The following is a 19967-nucleotide window of genomic DNA, read 5'->3' as shown; positions in this document are numbered from 1 at the left end:
ACCCAAAGAACTTGGTTTTGACTATTTTACTAAAATAGAGGATATGGGTTTGCTTCCACAATGTGCATGTTGTTACAAAACGCATTCCTGAATTCAAAACATAAAAGTGAAAATTTTTAAATCTATGGATGTGTATGTTATAAATATTTTATTTGATTGTATATCACAGCCTATTCCAAAACACCTTTCTTACTCATTGTTATTTAAATAGCTTTTTAGTTTTGCATTGTTCAAAGAAGCAGCTTTTATTACTTAAAATAAGATGCAACATATTTTTAGGACTTCTATAGGATTCATAAGAGGAATTAATTTAGAGAAACTTGCCAAAAAAAGAAATTCCTTTAAAGGGAAAAGCAATTGCAATTTTAAGACATATGATTCATCACAAATTTTGCACCTCCATAATCTCACAATCCTTTACATCTATGAAAATTAGATTTTACTTACTGAATGCCAATCCTTTTCAAAAAGTCTTTAGAGTACACATGTAAAATGTGAGAATGCATCAACCTACAAACTATGCACCTGCACATTTTTCCAAATGACTTTATGGACTTAAAATACAGTAGTTCAGTGAGTTAATATGAATGAGAAGTGGCTGTGACCCTCAAGAAATTGCTGAGTACCTGATGGCTGCACACTGCCATCAACTGGTAACTGTGAAAGAAAAATTATACAGCTGTAAAATTTAAAAGTCCACAAGAAATACTATTAACTATCAGTTTTACCTTCTTACTGGTGGATGAATGACCATTATTAGATACACACTATACGTTCAGTACACATCAGCCATCTGCCATGAACACTAGACAATATAATTATGAAATTTATGGAAACGAGTAAAAAAAAATCCTTTTGGAAACAGTACAAAGGTTTATGTTTACTTTGAAACAGCATAAACGTTTTACCTCATCAAATACTTTGGAAACTACATGCTTGTCCAGAACTGGGATGTATTTAGTACCATGAGGGACAGCTGTAGGAGCTAAGGCATCCATGATGGTGAGTCGCCTAGCAACGAGGCCATGAGTCTTTAACCAAAAAGCTGAAGAGGTATCTAGAGAACTAGAAACAAGAGACTGTAAGATGAAGGTAGAAATGTATTTGAGAACTTTCAAAAGACAAAAGAAGAATATAAACTAAATTTTGTGTGATGTGTCTTTAGATGCACTCACATACCTTGTAGATGTCCTTTTCACAGTTTTCTTCATTTTCAGACCTGAAACAAAACATTTGCATTTCATTACGTTATAGTTTTTGTGCACACAAAAGCATATATACATACACTGACAGAGGAATAGCGTAATTTTCTTATTTGTGCCTACTAGTAGTGTCACAAGGACTACAAAATAGCATTCATTTGCTAAATCAATCAATGAGAATAATGTTTCCTGTGTCTGTTGGTGCTTGATCAATGGTAACAGTATTACTGTGTGTCTCATGAGTCCTAATTAACTAATGAGCAAATTTATAAAGTAGACGGTGAATAATTTATTTATTTTTAAAAAGACTTTGAATTTTGTTCTTATTTATTCCTGTAACCCAAAATAAAGATTAACCAGTTTATTCCCCAATTCAAGATGCAGTACCAAGCACTATCACTAAAGAAATGACAAGCAGTAGATAATTTAAGGTATATTGCTATGAAAATCTATACAAAATGTATCTGAAGAACTAAAAATAAGACACTGAAATCTAAAAAGTCCAACATCTTTAATTATTAATGGTGAGGTTTTAGAAGAACTTATAGGACCTATTGTATAGAGCTGCATGAATCACTGTGAGACATGAAAACTATCTGGAAGTATATGCAAGCCCTACTGGAAATACTTTTGCCTCTACATAATCATCCTTCCCAGAGCATATAAAGTGCAACCTCCTTTCATATCGGTACCACACTGTCACCACTATCAGCTTTAGACTCAACATTGCACATAACTAAGAGTTACTACATCAAAACAACAATATATTACTATATCATAAGAAGAGATTCTCGAAAAGTATTTACCCCATTGATAAAAAGTAACTTCCTTTCAGCAGTCTAACATATATCAGCATCACAGCTTACACATACTGTGGACATAAGTAAGCTGCTGTAAGCTAGTTTAGAAGTCTGGAAGCAGTTGTAAATTGTGAATACCTTGTTTCAACACCCTCTTGCTTCTCCAGCTCTATGCATCTCTGCTGAGCTCTGGACCTTTCAACTGTGGGTCTACATGGTTTTGCCTATTTTGAACTATTAGTTCCAAACATATCTAGAGAAATATTATCAGCTACCCCATCCAGGGCTTCCTGTTAACCTGCCTTTGAAAACAGTTGTGCATTTCACACTCTTTCTGAGAGAAAAACTCTTTTTTTCAGGAGATGTTCTTTCCTCTGGGCTTTCTTCCCTTGATTGCACACTATGGCTCAGAATTCGCAGCAGACTCGTTTTTGTTTGCTCTGTAGGTGTTGAAAAGGAAAGAAAGAAAAAGAACTAGCATTCATCAAATACATGCCTGGGATTTTTGAGTTCCTCATTGGTATCCAGTCCCAATTTTTAAAGGACTGCCTATACAAGGCCACAAACACAAAATTACTTCAGCACTAGTTTGTACTTTGTGCTTTCCCAAGGATGAAGACTGCATAGAAAGAATATTTCAAAGAGGAATAGTACTGTTATTGTAGTAAAGAGAAGTTACCATAAGTAATGTTGTTAACTAGTGAAACATAGATCAGCTCTTCAGTCTCACCAACAATGTACTATTTAAGATAAAAAGAAATAAGGGTTTAATATCTACTGTTAACAAACTGCTTACAGAGGTTTTATAATTTTTTGTCAAAATGGTTTAATCTTTCATTGCAGGGAATATGATGAAACATAAATGAGCAGACATTTGTCTGTTCATTTGAGTCAACTAAGATGGGAAAAAGTAAAAATGACAAATATTAGAATTTCAGAAAGATTGTTTTTTTGAAGCTTCATCAAAGGCTCCATTTGTTCCTACAAGGGATGCTTTCTTCTATTGTCAACAGAATGTTTTCAAGTTAGTGGATAAATTCTAAAAACTACAATTCGTTTTAGTCATACCTGCAAATAATGCTTTCTTCCTTCGGGCTGGACTGTCACCGGCGGTTTGCCAGGCATCTACCATACATCGAAGTGGACTCGGTGCTGGCTCTTGTGAAGCACAGCATGGCCTACTGCTAAGGGTAGTGTCGAACTCTTCAACATGTTCATTTACAGAAGACACAGTGTGTGTTTGCTTCTGATTACTGCTTGTAAGTGACAATGAGAAGAAACAAGCAGTAAATACCTCCAAGCATATGATATCACTGTTTAAAAAAATGCTAAGTTGAAGTCTACAAAAAAATTAAATAGACATTTCAAATGTTTAAACAGTGCAAAATATTTTCTCTGTCGTCCTAGTCTGCATTTCAAAGAGAAGCTCAAAGGAGGTTAAATTACTGTTAGTTTTTTGACCAATTTAAAAGTCATTCTTTAGTCTATTTTAAAAAATGTTTATCACTTCGAAGGCAACACCCTCACATATATTTTTAGTCAGACATCAGAATGATCGCTAATAGCCACTTTGAATTCTGTGGAGAAAGAACAGACCTACTAACAGCAATGAAAGTAGCTGACATATATATATATATATATATATATATATGTACTTTATTTTTCACTACTGTAGTGAAAAATAAATATATAAATATTTTTCACTACAGTAGTGAAAAATAAAGTACATAAATTCTGAAATAAACACCTACATTTTTATATGGAACAGACTACCTCATCTTCTATACGTACTAAATCATTCCACAGGACACTGCACTTTTAATTTACTTAAGCACATTTATATTAACTTACTGTTTTTAAGAGATCCCTGTCTTATAAAGCTGAATACTTTCAATGTACTTTTTGTCTTTGTACTATATTTTTGTACAGATAAATGAGGCACCAGGCAAGCTATTCCTTCCTTTTTACTAACACTGTGCTCCTATACAACTCACTTAATGTTTGAATCCAGGTCTGTCTTTGCTCCTCAGACAGAAACTCAGCATAATTAGCCATGCTGCAAACTCTTCTGCAATGGCCCAGGTGTCTGCCTCCACTATGCTGTGGAAGAACCTCTGTTTGAACTGTCATGCTTGGCACTGTGACATTTTAAACAAGCTTTTCAACTGATGCTGAACATGGAACTACTTTTAATGAGATTACTTATCTTTTGATAAAAAAACAGAGAGAAATATGGCATGAACATACAGACATACAATGTAAGATCAAAAATGCGGACAGAATAAGCTGAGTTTCATCCAAGGTGTTTGCCAACCAAACCAACCATCTTTTAAACAAAAACATTCCTAAGCAATTTATGTTTCAGTCAGCTTATTCCAATGAGTGGTAATCTAGTCATGTAGTACTAAGCCAACTCTACCAATAGGACAATAATTTTTATTGAATTTCCTAAAACAGAGGGAACAACTTTGCCCTGTGCTAGAGAGAGTAAAATATTTTCACCTCTTTGCTTTAATTATTCCAAATAATTTGAAACTACCTGTCACTTTGTTCCAGTTTCAGGCATCACAGTTATTAGTATGTTTTTCCAGGCTTTTCTTTTCCATTTATGTAACTGTTTCTTTAAAAAATCAATCTTTCTTTTTAAAAGAGGAGAGTGTCAGAGATTAAAAATGCGAGACAATGAAAAAGAAGAAACGTAACAGATAGCTCCTATCTCTTACTAGCCTAATAGCAGTATGAGAACATACCTATTCTCTGAATCATTTTCTTCTTTATAACAATCCATCATCAGACATTCAGTATGAAAGGTCTTCACTTTCTCTAGATCTTTTTCTCCCTGCTCAATCTCTTGTTTTAAAAGATGTATGTCTTCACTCTATCAAAGAGAAAATCAAATACCTTATTACAATTACTCCTAAGCATATTTCATTTCTGAACTGACCTGAAACTATGCAAGCTCGGATAATAATATTGAATAATGACTCAGTTAGGATAGCTGCATGATTTTGTATATTTTTTCAGGTAGTCTTCCCATTTCCTAACCCAACATTTGTTTTGCCCACTTTCTGTATGTATATTTATAGAAAATATAGAATTTATAGAAAAAAAAAAAAAGATAATAATGTAAGGTACATCTATTATAAAAAGTTTCATTCTGTCACTCTGTCACTCTACAAATCACAGCTGTATCACATTCTGTCCCTGAAAAACGTGAAGAACTATAGTCTTCAAGTAAATGTTGGAACTGAACTGACCAGGAATTTGGACTACAGGAGGAAACAGGAAAGAATTCCAAAGGTGATCCCCATACAACTCTCACAGGGTCAAAAGGCTGGACACGGCCAACACGGACTCTAGACCCTCCTTTCCAACATGTGCAGAGCATGTGAATACTCCACATCAGCAGCATCACCTAAATTGGCCAGTACACTCTCCAATATCTTCCAAGAGTAGGAGTATTTTCACATCTTCCTTCTTCTTCGTTCTTCTACAAAGTTCTAAAGTGCCTGCTACTGTCTTTTTCTCGGTTGTTCTCATGGTTCCACTACCACCATTTTCTAAAATTTTGGAACTAATTAACTGAGTGTTAACTTTAGTTATAAAAAGAATATGCTTTAAATGGGTATTTCTGTTAGTCCATTCAAAAATTTCCTTCTGGGAATTGTTAGATTGAGCTCATTAGTTACACTTGATAGGACACTGTTATCTTAGTAATTTTACTCATCATAGGTCTCTCCCCAGTGGCTACTGTAGAGCAAACTTTCAGCAAAATTCATCCCTGCATTTTTCTTACTCATTAGGAGGATACAAAAAACAGTTTCATTTTCAACAGTAATTTGTTTTTGCGACAACAGAGATCATGTACTTCTTCCAGAGATTAATTTTGTCTATATATTTTTTTGTTCGTTATTGTTGTTTTGGTTTTTGTCTTTGGCAGTTTTGTTTTGTTTTGTTTTATCAACAGCAGCATTACAAATGTAATCTGCATTATATTTGGGGGGGGGTTGTTGTTGTTGTGATCTAACAAAATTTCATAAACAAAAATGGCAAACTCATTACTTTCTAAATAATCTATTGTACCGTGAAATTGTAATAATGTCAGTCCCATGGTTCCTACAATAGCAGTAAGAATCGAACCTATGTATTTTAAAATACTCACAATAATAGACTTTGCACCATCAGGGTCAGTCGAATAAATATTGTAATAATGAAAACGTCCCCCTGTCTCAGTAGATAGTTCATTCAAAAATTTATTAGCTTCTGTATCATCACAGTTGAAGGATACAGTATGAATGGGAATTTTACGATGAAGCTGTACTTGAGCCAAAATTATTTGAGGGGGCTGAAAAATAAAAAAGTTATATGAAACTAGTGGAATCTAAAACTATACATATCAAAATAAGGAGAATTTGTAATAATGTAATTAGCCATTCTGTTGCTTAGAGACAGATAGATATAGATCAGTTAGAAGCATGCATTTTATACAGATTATTTCATAATTATACAAAATAAGCTCATTTAAAACTGAATTTGAAACACGAGTAATGCATTAAAGCACAGGACACTAATAAAATAAAATTTAAATTATAATCATCACAATCTGTTTCTCAAGTTCTAAAGTAAATTATTCAAGTAAAGGAAATTAAACTAATTAATTGGTGTTTATAATTAATTGGTGTTTATATGTATATAACTGGAAAAGATCAGTTGATATTTTTATTAAGCCAACTTAGTTCAATGACAAGTTGTTTCAATACCAGAAAAGAAAAGAGAGGCTGAGAAAAGAGGAAACCTAACACTCCTCTTCCAATAAAGATATAAAACTCAGATGAGAAAGTATATCTGCCGTTTCTATAAATGTTCTGGATCTGGCAATCTTTCAAACAAGAAATTAATGAGTCAGTTCTCTAAATTCTGATAATACTCTAGTTGTTCAAAAAACTGTCATATATCTTGAAAAATTTAGCTTTTTCCTGATATTTTTAATATATCTATTTATTGAACTTTAAAAATGAATGCATTCTCAATCATTTTGCACTTTCCCTCAAAAAAAAAAAAAAAAAAAAACATTTTAAAAATTATGTCATAAAAGCCATTATTAAATAGGTTACAAATACATATTAATTAATTGCTGATAATAAAAATATTTAAATGAGGAATCTAAGTGTACATTAAGCCAGAGAAATCTTTAATAAAATATGAATGTATGCTGCTAGTTTGTAAAAGTGCCCAACAGTACAAAGATTTTATTCAGTTGTAAACTGCTAAATTTTAATGTGTTAGCCAATAACAATCAACTTGCCTTTAGAAAAGATCAAAGATTAAAACTAAAAATAAAAACAAAATTAAAACATGTAAGTCAAAGTCTCATATGCTAATTTAAATCAAGTTTATATTTTGATATTCAAATCACTTTGAAGAATATAAATCTACTCTTCTTCCTCCTGGGCCACTCTCCTTTTATTAAGAAAAGCAAAACAGAAAGCAAAGTGAGCTTTTAATACTTTTATTCTTTATCATAGTATTATTTCTGCAATGTACTGCTCCGTAATTAATTTTATGTGCCTTGCAGCCCAGCTGTTTACCTAAGTCAAGTCAGGATTTTACTTGATATCTACCATTTAAACAAAGTTAAATTTTCATGAGCGAATAACGTCTTTTAAAAATGACACTCACTGCATGCTGTGTAGTTTTAATATTTAAATTCAACCATATTAAGGGATCGTCTTTTATTTATTTATTTATTTCATGAGAGAGATTTGTACTACATTAGAAACAAGTTTTAATACAAATGCTAAGCTTAGATATCAAGATACATCCTTCATGTTTCATCAATGACCAGATTCTTAAAACAACTAGTTAGAAATGTCATGCGTTTTCATGCATCAAAGACTGGACTGTGGGAGAAGGGTTCGAATCAAAGCCTTTCTCAAACAGCACGTATCTCAAATACAATTTTTAAATTTTATGACATCCTCCAAGAGACTCTGCTCGGAAGATATGATAGTCATCTCATACAATTTGCTTCAGCCTTCTGACACTATCACTGTAGCACCACACTGCTCCAGTTTCTGTATTCTTATTTCAGAAATACCTGGTCAGGTCTCCCGTCAGTCAAGAGATAAATAGCCTGTGTGTCAGCATCAGCAAGAGCAATCTGGAGAGCTCTGAGTGTATTTGTGGAACTTCCAACCTAAGATACCAAAAACAAATAGACAAAGAAACAGTTATAAATACTACTAGTTCTTTGTGTTCTTAAATTCATAATGACAGCATACTGATTCAAGGGGAACCAAAATGAGTAATGATATGAACCAAAATGAGTAATGATATGTTGAAAATATTTAAGTCAAATGGCTAGAAAAATCAAAGCAAGTGTCAAAGTAGTGTGAATAGGTACCAAATTGGTATTCAGTACTTATGCAAACACACATAAACAAAATGCTGAGCAACAGAAATATGAGCTGTAGAAGGAAGTGCAATCACTAAAATACTGTAAAGAGAGAGAAAGAAGTAAGATAAAAGATAAATTCTATTACATTTTCCTGCTACTGCTCCTGAATATCAACTCATTGCACTCACTTGAAATACTTATTTTACATAATCAAATGATTCAAAAGCTCCACAAATGAGTTTCTCAAAAATAGGTAAAGGACTTCCTGGTTTTCTGAACATTTATTGCCCAGTTACTCTCTCAATCCATCAATCTAAGTATCATTTGTTTTTTAGCACAAAAGTTGGCTATAACAACAACAAAAATACATAATAAAACAATGCCGTGGCCCCTAAAAAATCATATTTGAGTAATTTGTGCCATTCACTTATGTAATGCTCAAAATCTTTTTTTCTTTTTAGACTAAATGCCACTCTAAATTGACTAAAATGCATTTCACATCTGACAGAAACCACAAAAAAAAATACAATTTACATCTTCAGATTTCCACTTTTCAGACATTTCAAGCAATCTACAAAACCTTCCAAACTTAAGGGAAAAGTAAGGTTTTACCAGTGTGCAAAACTGTTTTATCAAGTCATTCTTTTAATAGGGTCCAAGCAATATCCCTGAAAATATACAAGTCTGTTTTAGCATAATACTTAACTACTTTTCTTGATGGCAGCAGGGATTGTAGTGGTTTAAGCAAGAAGACACTCGGGATCCACATGTTTAATACAGTACATAAGATAAATATATATCACTAACATCAACTCATACATGCAAAAATACATTAGGATATAACATTATTCCTTCAGTCTCATTAATTGTGTTAAAACTATTCCTAGTCCATCCCTCCAGGAAAGTTTCATTGGAATGGGTAAAGGTAAAGCAGATGAAATGGAATAGGAGGTACACTCTGGGAGTGACATGGTATGTGCCAGTGTAACACGGTATGTGCCAGGCAACACAACAGTTCAGATGCTTCATAATCCTATTTACTAATCCACAAAAATCTCTTAACAGTACCTACTTATGCAAAATAATCAGTCTGAGCCAGTTGCTTTGTGTCAAATGTATCTATTATTTCCAATATTTTAGTAAGCATTATAAAGTTCAAGTCACGCATCACCTGTAATTATGTGTAAATTGTTCATCTTGACTCTTTTCAATAATGTTACATGGCTTTGTTCTGATTTGAAACAAAACAACTGCTATATCATGGGAAAATACTGCGGATGCTGATGATGTGAGAGAAAAGACTACCTTATGATAAAAACTGTTAGATTTCTTAATAGTTACTGTTAAAAAGCAGTCTTTATCATTGTTTAAAAAAAGTTGACACACTTCAATTACATGGCATAATCACCCTTCAAATTTTAAATATGATTACCCCAAAAGGTTTTTTAAGGAACAGTCGGTTTGTGTTTACAGCTCAGCTTCCTAATTCAGCATCCTGGGATCAACGTGTATAAAACAAGATCAAAGAATATACTTTGATTAATATTCCACGGTGATCTTCTGTTCATTTCAGCTTCACTGTCAAGCCAGCTTTCTGATCTCTTTAAAGCCTGTGCTGCTTTATATAGACTAAAAGGTCAGCAGCAGATGTCAGACACCCTAGATATTTTCAGATATCTAGATCTGAACACATAAAAGGAAATTTATTCAACAATTACCAACAATTCAAAAATTCAGTTAATAGCGATGAAAAGCCCATTCTTGAACACATACAAGACGGTTTCAAATTATACTAATTCAAAGTATTAGGAAGTGATGCTGTACCATGTCATATGGCTTAAACAGATCCAATTTTTAAAGTCTGAAGGAAGGCAGTAAAATTAAGTTTACTAACCTCAGCTGTAAGTATTCACCAGCTACTCAGTGAGGCCACACCAACACTTTATTTTCTGCATGCATTTGCCTGTTATCGTTTTCTGAGAATACAAACTTCTTTATCTTGCTTTGCAGTTTCAGAGTTTCCCCAATAATAATTGGTAAAAGCTAATAATAATTACCTTCCCCAATTCCCTCACCCTCAGGAATTTCATCATTAAGTCTAATGAAGAGCTGTCATAATGCTGATGAGTTTTATTATATAAACATATGGGTGGGTTTTTTTTGTGTGTCAGAAAACTTAACATTGGATATATTTTTACTTTTACATGACTGACTTTCAGTCCACCCCTGGTAATATTGCTGTCCACATTCGACACAATAACTAGTCCTAGAGCAGCTGACAGCTACAGTCACCTGGTGCCTGTCTGGGGCTGACTATAAGCATTTCTATTCTATTGCAGAGAAAACCCTTAGGTGTGGCCACTGTCAGAGAAAGAATATTGGGCAGAAATGCTTGACTTGACTGCAGACAGATGCTTGGTCTGAGTATGCTTGTTCTCATGTTCCTGTGAAGTTTAAAGTCAGCTGTCTATCTAGGCACCAAAAGGGACTAGAAATGCTCCTCCATCTCATGACCACCAGCTGGCAGCCAAACAGTTTCCTGTATCACCTCTGAGCTGTGAGTCTACAAGCTACAGCCCTCACCAAGGCAGCGGCACCTCTGCAACAAGAGTGACAAGTTTAGACCCAGGGTCTGAGAGCACCATCACGGTTCCTAAAGAAATCAAACTGGCCAATGCGTGCATTGTGGCTGTTAAATGTAGCATACTGTAAACTGGATTAATACGATCTTATGAACTGGTCCACAGTTAAAATATTATAACTGACAGATAATAGGTTGTACTTGGATCTACTAAATATATATCCTCTATATTTTCAGCTTACTCGAGTCAAATCCAGAAATACCCCAACCATACAGAAAGAGAAAACACAAACACAACTTTGTACTAACACGCTGCATGATAATTAGCTTCCATGTTACCTCTAGTCCTTTTATCCAAAGCCAGGCATCTTGCAAATTCTCCTCATTAACTTCAGCAAGTTTCTCCCGCCAGGCCACTGCTTGGGCACTAAATTTCACAAAATTAAATCTCTTTTTGTGTCTCAATTGCTCCTGCAAGAGACAAAACCTGATTTTTACTCAGTGTTGAAAGAAAGGATACTTGTATCCTGAAATACTGACCAGTAAGACTTGTTTTAACTCATATACAGTTGATTATATCATTACAATAAATTACAGTAATGTTCAGTTGTGGCACATAGAGAGACATAACAAGACAGACAATTACTGCATGCAATTATTAAGATAATTTAACTTCCACATGCTAATCTACATCTACTCATATTTCTCAAGCTATTTGAACAGCAAATGTCTAGGAGAGAAAGAGAGAGAAAGAAAGAGAAAGAGAGAGAAAGAGAGAAAAAGAGAGAGGAAACTAGGTATTAACTTTGGTATAAGGAAAATATTTTGACTGTTTAACAAAGGAATTTGAAATCAGAATCAAAATAAGACATCATTTAGAGGAGAAGAACAAGAATCAAATGCCAGACACTGGCAAGGGGAACTAGGACAGCAAAAGAGAACTGAGAATTTGCTGAAGTTGCTTTTGGACCAAAGTTACAAGGAGTGAAAGTTTTGTGCAAGCCTGTAAAACTTCCAGAGCCTGGACTCTTTCACTCCACCATTTCTGTGCAGTCCTGTGACAACTTCTGGCACAGCATCTAATCATTTTCTAGGCTGATCTAGTGCCACAGAAATGGACCACATCATACTACATCCTATCACTTACACACAGCTCAAAAACCTATTACAGTTTTAATATTTTTAGCCCTACTAATGACTGCTATCCGTGCCAGACTGATGGCACATTTGTTGGTTATTTCTTTCAAATCTGAAAAAATCAAGATGAACCATGTTTTAACAGTACCTGTTTCTCTCAAAGCTCAGGTGATATCATTGTAGATTTCTAAAACTAGGTGGGATAAAGTCATTTCAGGTGTGTCTTCAAGTACTCACTGCTTCCAAGCTATTTCTGCACTTTGCAAGTCACTTAGAAAAGATCTGAGTGACTCTGTAAGATGCAAGCAAGCTTGAAATGCTCTACACCCTCTAATGTCACAGTATGAAATACATATTACAAATCACAACATTCCAGTGGAATCAGATGACACTGCTTAAAATAAATGAAAAAGAAATATTATTATTTTTTTTAGGAGTGAGTTGGCTTGAGGGACACAAAAACTGTTTAAGCCATTTTCATTTTTAACATTTTCTCCAGGTTTCTTTCAAACATTTTTACAGATGTACAAGAAAAAAAAAAAAAAAAAAAAAAAAAAAGATTGAAAGAAGAATAGAAAACATAAACTAAAAAAGTGGCACACCAAGAAAAATCAAAATACCTTTATAAAGCTGATGATTTTGGAAAACCATTTCAAAATAAATTAAAAACTGATTGATAGATAGACAGATAGGGTAACAACCATCCAGAAAATGTCAGCCTACTCTAAAATACTCAACAGTTTTCAAAATCATCACTTCATCAAACCTGTATGAGCTGAAATATTTTCTCCTTCACCAGTGGCAGCTTGTCCTTCATAGACTGGGATGTATCAATAAGAATATAGACATCATCTTCAAACACATTCCCAAAGAGCCCTCTGCTTCCTTGTTGAAGCCACTTAATTCTGGGCAAGGAAAAAAAAAATATGTAAGATCTTGGGAGCACTGTGTATCAGCATCTAACAGAAAGGATCTTTTATCACTGCTGTATTTTCTAGTCCTGTTGTTTAAATGCTGTTGTTCATCCCTGTCACGAGCAGTATGTTGGCCTTGATGAACCAGTCATCTATCACTACATAACAATGCAAGATATTTTTATTTTCTAATTTCAATGGGGATCTGGAGATGAACAAAAAACACACTCACAAAAAAAAAGAGTATAATGTCAATATGTATAATGTCAATTATACAGTAGTTTGAGCTAGCAAATCCCATGAGGAAGTACCTATAACTATTGCCTCTGTAACTGTTCTCCAGTCTGAACTCAAGAAATCATTTAAGCATCTGCTAATACACTTCCCTTTTCAGGAAACCACTTGAGAACCTATTCTGCAAGCAACTTGAGCACTTTAAAGAGTCTTAATACAACACAGATGCTTCAATGCCGTGTTGACCCAGGGCCTTAAACACAGACTGAGTTTTACATTTTAAACAGGATTTACGCATGCCTGCCAGCTAAATACGTGCATACATACAGTTGTGTACAACAACATTTCCTTAGTAACAGCTGCAACAGGTCCAAATCTAATTTCCCTTGAGATTCATAAACTACTTGACTACTCTGAAACACAGGCATTTTAGCAGACAGAATATAATGGCCCTGGGAAAAATATTACTCATCTCCCACAGAGGTTTAAAAAACTATATCACAGAAAGTAAAAAGATCCTACTACATTCACTACTGACAGCTATTTTACCATTAGTTATTTTCCCCAAAGTGTTTGATGAAGTCTACCAAGACTTTTTAACAATGAGGTGAACCTTTTTAAACATCAAACACATGACCTTGGCTTGGATTTTATAAACACAACAAAGCCATACCTCAAATTTTCCTTTCACTGCATGTTAACCATGTTAATGTTATCCTAAATACAGCAAGATGAAGATAAATTAAAATGAACAACAAAACTCTGTTTGACCCTGCTAAATATATTCAGGCTATTATATTCTGATAGAGAAGCTGTAGTAAAACAAAAGTTCACATCCTGCTTTTTTCAGTGAGACATCTCATTGTCCTAATATACAAAACACAGGGCAATATTTACTCTTCCTTTTGAATCTACAATCTCTATTTTGAATGTTTCCTTCTCATCCTAATGTAGATACAAAACCTAGGAATTATGTAATCTATAATGGAGATATCCACTTTGAAATTAGCCAAAACTTTCTTTCCAGACAGCACAGAAATGGGTCACAATTCAATCTGATTTACTTAAGGACGTCTTTAGGACAGAGGAATCAGACCCTCTAATGGCCTATGTTTTTTTTTTGCAGCCATCCTACAGAATCTCAGAGTGCATCTATATGACTAAAGAAAAGCAAAACTAACTTGAGCACTGAACTTCTGATCATAGGTGTTACTTAATGGTTAGCTCATGTCTTAACCTTGATCAAACTTGTTTTCTTCAACACAAAATTGGAGAAAAGGCAGATAACCATTATCAATATGGGCACAAGCCAATAGATGCTACTTGGTGCTAGAGGTATCACAAGGGATTCCTAGGTGGGCAGGATGAACAACTCTGGAAGTTCTCTGCCTTGTTCCAATGTACCCTAAGTTCCAATACTTTTTGCCACTGCCAAAAGTATTTCTACAATGTGCTGACTGACTTTTGTCTTTGTGCTAAAGAAGGAGAATAAAAGATACTGCTCATCGGTTTTCTTCTAGGTTGGAAGAGACCTCAAGATCATCGAGTCCAACCTCTGACCTAATGCTAGCAGTCCCCACTAAACCATATCCCTAAGCTCTACATCTAAACGTCTTTTAAAGACTTACACACGAAATCTTACACACGAATGGATTTCTGGCTTAATACTGCTACTGGCAATGTACCAACTACTTCAGCTTATTATGACAGGAAATGTCAAACATTTTAACACTCATGAAATAACACAAAATGTTTTTGTGTGACAGAACACTAACCTTCCTTCCACTTGTCTGAGAGCAGTCCTCATTTTCTCTTCATACCGCTTATACTTTTCTGTAGTAACATATACATGAACTACAGATCCATCTTTCCAGAAGGTATGTACAAACTTGTCACAGTATTTTGCATGAATTACTTTCCTCTTTGTCTCCTACAGGCAAGAAAAACAGGTTTCAGTTCCAAGATATATATATTATTTTTTTTTTTTTTGCTATGCCCTACAATATTTAGTAAACAAACTTCAAAGGTACGGCCTTGTTGCAAATGAACAGGTGCAGAAACGGACACAGAATAGGGTGGTCATGGAATCTGCTTCCAGCACAAGTCAATAGAAACTGATTTTATTCTTGTAGCTTGCAAGAACGGAAGCTTACTGAACAGTTACTTACAATGGTAGAGCTTGAGAAAAACAAACAGTTAAGAAAAAATAGTTCAAATTTGCTTAAAGACCTGCAAGTGTTGGAGCAGTGGAGACCAGCACTTCTAAGGAAAATGAAAATGACAAGGAGCCTTTGCCCTACCCCACATAAAAGAGAGGAAAATAAGGCATTGCTTAAGTCAGGCCTGATTCTTCCCTGCAGAGTATATGTGGACCAGGAGGAAGTCATTTTCAAATAGCCCTTTGAAACAGTTTTTACCATATTTGTCTCCTTCCACAAATAAACTGACTTTATAGAAAAAAAAAAAAAAAATCCAACAGACCATGCACTCTGTCATAAATTCAGCTTTCAATCAATATTTCAAGTTTTAAAAAAATAACCAAAAAGAAAAGAAAAAAAAAAAAAGACAATTCACAGGCACTGAGGGAAAACTAACACTACTCACAGCATCAGTTTGTGAAGATTCGTCCTCTGGTTTAGTTTTGATGTCAACAATCCCATCCGCATGGCGAAAAGTACAATCAGCAAGTGCATCATACAGTGTGAGCTTCTGAGCTTTCAAGCCATACCTCTGCAACCACTCCTCAGAAGTCAAATATTCATCATATTTATGCTTTTCTATTGGATGATCATCTTTGGTTATAAATAAAAAATATAAATAAAATAAAGTATTAATACAAATAAAACATGATAGAAATAAAAATATAACAAAATATAAATAAAAAATAAAAATAAAACAAATAACTCATGCATAATATGGTTCATTTTGGATATGTTATTTTCAACAGGCTACAATACTGGGGTCAAAATTGTCATATTTATGGAAGAAGTCTGACTAAATTCTAAATCCTAAATTCTTGCTTAGAATTGCACCTAAACTTTTTTGGTATTGCATGTGACCATCAACACATAGTTTTGAAAGCAATAAAAAGTGATTAGGCCATGAGAAATAAATAATAATAAATGCCTAGATATTCTTCAAACTTAAAATACAGTATTATACACTGCATAAGAAGATATAAATGTCACTAAGACTGCCTAGCATATTATTGGCTCTAATTATCAATTTCCTTTTTTTTCCCCCAACACTTTGTCTGACTGCACTCAAGTTTTCTGTTATAGATTTGCCCAAGGGTAGCTGGAAGGAGGAGAAAAATAGAGTAAGAATGGTTAGCAAAAGATGAAGGAAAATACCTTTTGTCATATTTGGCCTGTTAAGGAGCTTTCACACCTTCAGGTTTTGGAGCAGATATTTTAACTTTGGCAGAGAGTTACCTATAGCAGAACCATGCTCCTGTGCCAACCTTATCATCTAAGTTTTGTCAAGATTAAAACTCATATGATCGACAGAGAGCTGCTAAAGTTCACACATTGCTCTGAACTCATTACACTTCTACTGACAGCTCTGGAGTGGGTCGATATTTCTGACCCATTTTTAATATCTACTTTGTTGTGATTTTGTTGTTGTGGTGGTGGAGTTATTTTTCTTTGTTTGTTTTTTCTATATTGGGCAATTCTTTGCAACAAATTCTTTTATAACTGGTACAAACCCATCTGACAGAGAATTTAAAATATACATAGCTACAGAATCAACACATAGAAGGAATATTCTGGATCATACAAATATTGACTTAACTGTTGAAGTACAAAATGCCATAAAAGATTCAGTATAAGATGTCCAACTTTGAGGAGAATCATTTGAGAAAATGAAACAATGTAAGATATAAATGAAAATACAGTTAAGAACATAGACTAACGTTCCTTTTCAGTGAAGACTATTTAGAGTAAAAGGCAAACTACAGTATTTCTGGAAGTGATTTGGCTGTGTTTTTCCACAATATATTGCCTTTTCAGAGGCTGAATTTTGTACCATCTATCCTAAGCCACAAATCACCGGTGTACCATCTTCATATATTCTTTAGTTTACACACTCCTTCTACCATTTGTTACGGATACTGCAAGAAACAGGATATTTTTTGTCTGACCTCTTATGACTGTTCTCATGCTTACCCTTTTCACACTGTGTTGTTTCAGAAATTTTCTAAGGGCAGTCTTAAGGTTGGGCACTGCACACCTCTGTATAAAGGTAATTGTATAAAGGGCTCTGCAGTCACTCATCACTAGCTCAGTAGGGTCTTATAGCAAGGTGACTATATTTTCTTACACTACTTTCAGATATCTAGGTGGTATAAACTTTTGCTTTGTTTAGATGCAGCTACACTGACAAGTGTGGAGATCCTGAGACTGTAGACAAACATTTGCTTTCTGGTTGTTTGTGGTCCTTAGGACAACAAGCGTGGCAAGTGTCACAAACACACTCAGACAATTTTAAAAAGAAAACTTATTTTCTTTTTTTCACATGCTTCTGTTCAGGTAACTAGTGCATTATCTGGAAAGTCAGCAGAAAATTTCTCTCTTTTTCATCCCCTGCAGAACTCTTCAATTTTAAGAACAAACTGTTTTGCAGATGAGCATTTTAAAGAGATCAAGACAAAAAGAGGAAGAAATGCAGACAAAAAGAAAGGCTGTAGTTATTCGGATCAATGGGCAACAGTCAAACAATGCTGAAGAAGTGACAAAATAAACCACACCGTAAATTAATTTCTTTTAATTCATTTATGAAGTGATTATGTATGAAGATATACACTAAAAGAATATTAAAGCTGCATAGTCAAGCAGTTGTAAATAAACACTGAAATTAGCGCTGCCCTTGGAGCTTTATTGTGGTCTTCTTGTTCATACGCATTATGGTAGAACTGTTTAACTTCATATGGAAAGTCCTGCTAATTGAGCAGATGCTATTATCTGTACAAAGAAGTGTATTATGCCTTCACAGAAGAATTGACTCAGGCTAACTCCTGCAGAGTTATATTACTGTCAGATGTTCAAATCCAGTGCAGGCAGAGAAAACCCTCAGGCTCAAATCTTCACCATCACCACCTTAATCACACACCTCAACACACTGCAGAGAGTTTAGGCAACTGATCAACCAGCTGTACAAACTGTTTCTCAGATCCAGAAAAGGGCATCTGGCCCCAGCCTCCACCTTACCAAAGCGAAAGCAATTGCACTGCAAAAAAACTATACTAGAGCTACAAAAAAAATCTCTGATGAGTCATTCTAATTCAGCCCTGAACCTTTTATTAACTTACACAATAAATTACCACCAGACTCCATGTAACTATTTTAAAGCCAGGGAGTAATGCAGAACATGCCAATCAGGCAATCACAACTCTGATCCTGAAAATCCAGTTGCTTAGTTACAATTCAACGCTGAAGCTTCCTAGACTCTATGGATTCCCAAGTTTTCAGTACTAAAACTTGCCAGTGTTACCATTCTGCTCCAGAGCATGCTCAGAGCACCTCTATCTATCAGAGCCGAGTGGCATCTTACCAGCCCCTGTTTAAGCCTTCCAGGGATTCAGAGAGTAGCTATACTTCTGTCCCCAGTAAGTCTCAATCCACATGGATCATGTTCTAAGCCAAACATAATGGTGGAAATGATTAGTTTAACAAATAGATGTTGGTGTTCCTTCATGTTTCTTAATGCAAGGGTTATCAGGGCACTCATACAGAATTAGTTTCAGTCTCCTACTTTCTACTAAGGGAATTCAAGCCCACGCTTCTTTCCTTTCAGGGAAACTAAACTACTTATCAAGTTGGAGGCTATTGAGAGATCATCTTGGGGTATTTCCCCAGCTCTGTGTAGAAAAAAATCAAAAACTTACCAGCCCTGGCAGAGAAGGAGAGAGCAAACCGAAAAAAAAAAAAAAAAAAAAAAAAAAAAAAAAAAAGGAGTTTCAACATCCTGAAATGTAGATAATTTCTAAACCTAGTAACTGGTGAAATAAAAATTGCATGTTTCAGCCTTAGCTGTTAAAGTTTAGTAAGTTTTAAGCAGCAGTAAACAGAGATTTGCAATGGAAATTTTCAAGCCACACAAAGATTAGCTGCCAAGTATAGGTGGTACCTATACGTAGCCATTTCAGAGAAAATTGTCCCCAGATCAATGTCAATCAAAACTGTTCACTGTTCAAGATATTGATCATGAATATAGTGGTAACTCTTTTGAAGGAAACATAAATGATACCATCTCCAGAAGCAGGCTGCTCAGATTCTGATAAAATTTTCTGAACTTGTCTCAGTGTACTCCTGGCTTCCTCCAACTCCTTCCAGACCAAAAAGACATCTTCACGAACACCAGCTACTGCAAAAAGGAATAATAAATAGAACTTGACATTTCATAACAATTTCTGCTTTTTATAACTCCTTTACTACAATGAAGTCTTTGGGTTCATCCAGGTGTTACTGTATGACCTTGTTCACAAGGTCCCATTGCAGTGACAAGTGCAGTTCTTTGACAGAGTTCAAAAATGGCACCAGAACCTGCGAGGTAATTAGTCTGGTAGAAGTAACTACAGAGTTGGCTGTTCCCACAGTGGGGGGAAATCCGTTTTCAAACTCTCAGAAAACAATAAGAAAATTCCACAAAGAAATTCACATTGTCCCCTTGACTTCACTGCAAAAGCAATCTCCAAATATG

General features: G+C 34.7%; 1 protein-coding gene across 1 annotated transcript in view; it reads right to left on the bottom strand.

The window, feature by feature from the left end:
* The window catches only part of VWA3B (von Willebrand factor A domain containing 3B), a 70584-nt gene that overhangs the window by 27940 nt on the left and 22677 nt on the right, over positions 1 to 19967 (bottom strand). Inside the window, exons 9-20 of the mRNA XM_084536055.1 lie at positions 19515 to 19631; positions 15870 to 16057; positions 15041 to 15195; positions 12884 to 13022; positions 11320 to 11451; positions 8100 to 8198; positions 6165 to 6347; positions 4753 to 4880; positions 3071 to 3258; positions 2305 to 2442; positions 1180 to 1219; positions 909 to 1065 (exon numbers count right to left, since the gene is read on the bottom strand). Of these exons, the coding sequence (XP_084392181.1) occupies positions 909 to 1065; positions 1180 to 1219; positions 2305 to 2442; positions 3071 to 3258; positions 4753 to 4880; positions 6165 to 6347; positions 8100 to 8198; positions 11320 to 11451; positions 12884 to 13022; positions 15041 to 15195; positions 15870 to 16057; positions 19515 to 19631 (1664 nt within the window). The remainder of the gene's footprint in view (positions 1 to 908; positions 1066 to 1179; positions 1220 to 2304; positions 2443 to 3070; positions 3259 to 4752; positions 4881 to 6164; positions 6348 to 8099; positions 8199 to 11319; positions 11452 to 12883; positions 13023 to 15040; positions 15196 to 15869; positions 16058 to 19514; positions 19632 to 19967) is intronic.

This window comes from Aythya ferina (assembly GCF_964211825.1).
Source record: "Aythya ferina genome assembly, chromosome: 1".
NCBI classification, from domain to species: domain Eukaryota; kingdom Metazoa; phylum Chordata; class Aves; order Anseriformes; family Anatidae; genus Aythya; species Aythya ferina.
The sequence above is the reverse complement of the archived record's forward strand: the minus strand, read 5'-3'. Positions and strand labels throughout refer to the sequence as shown.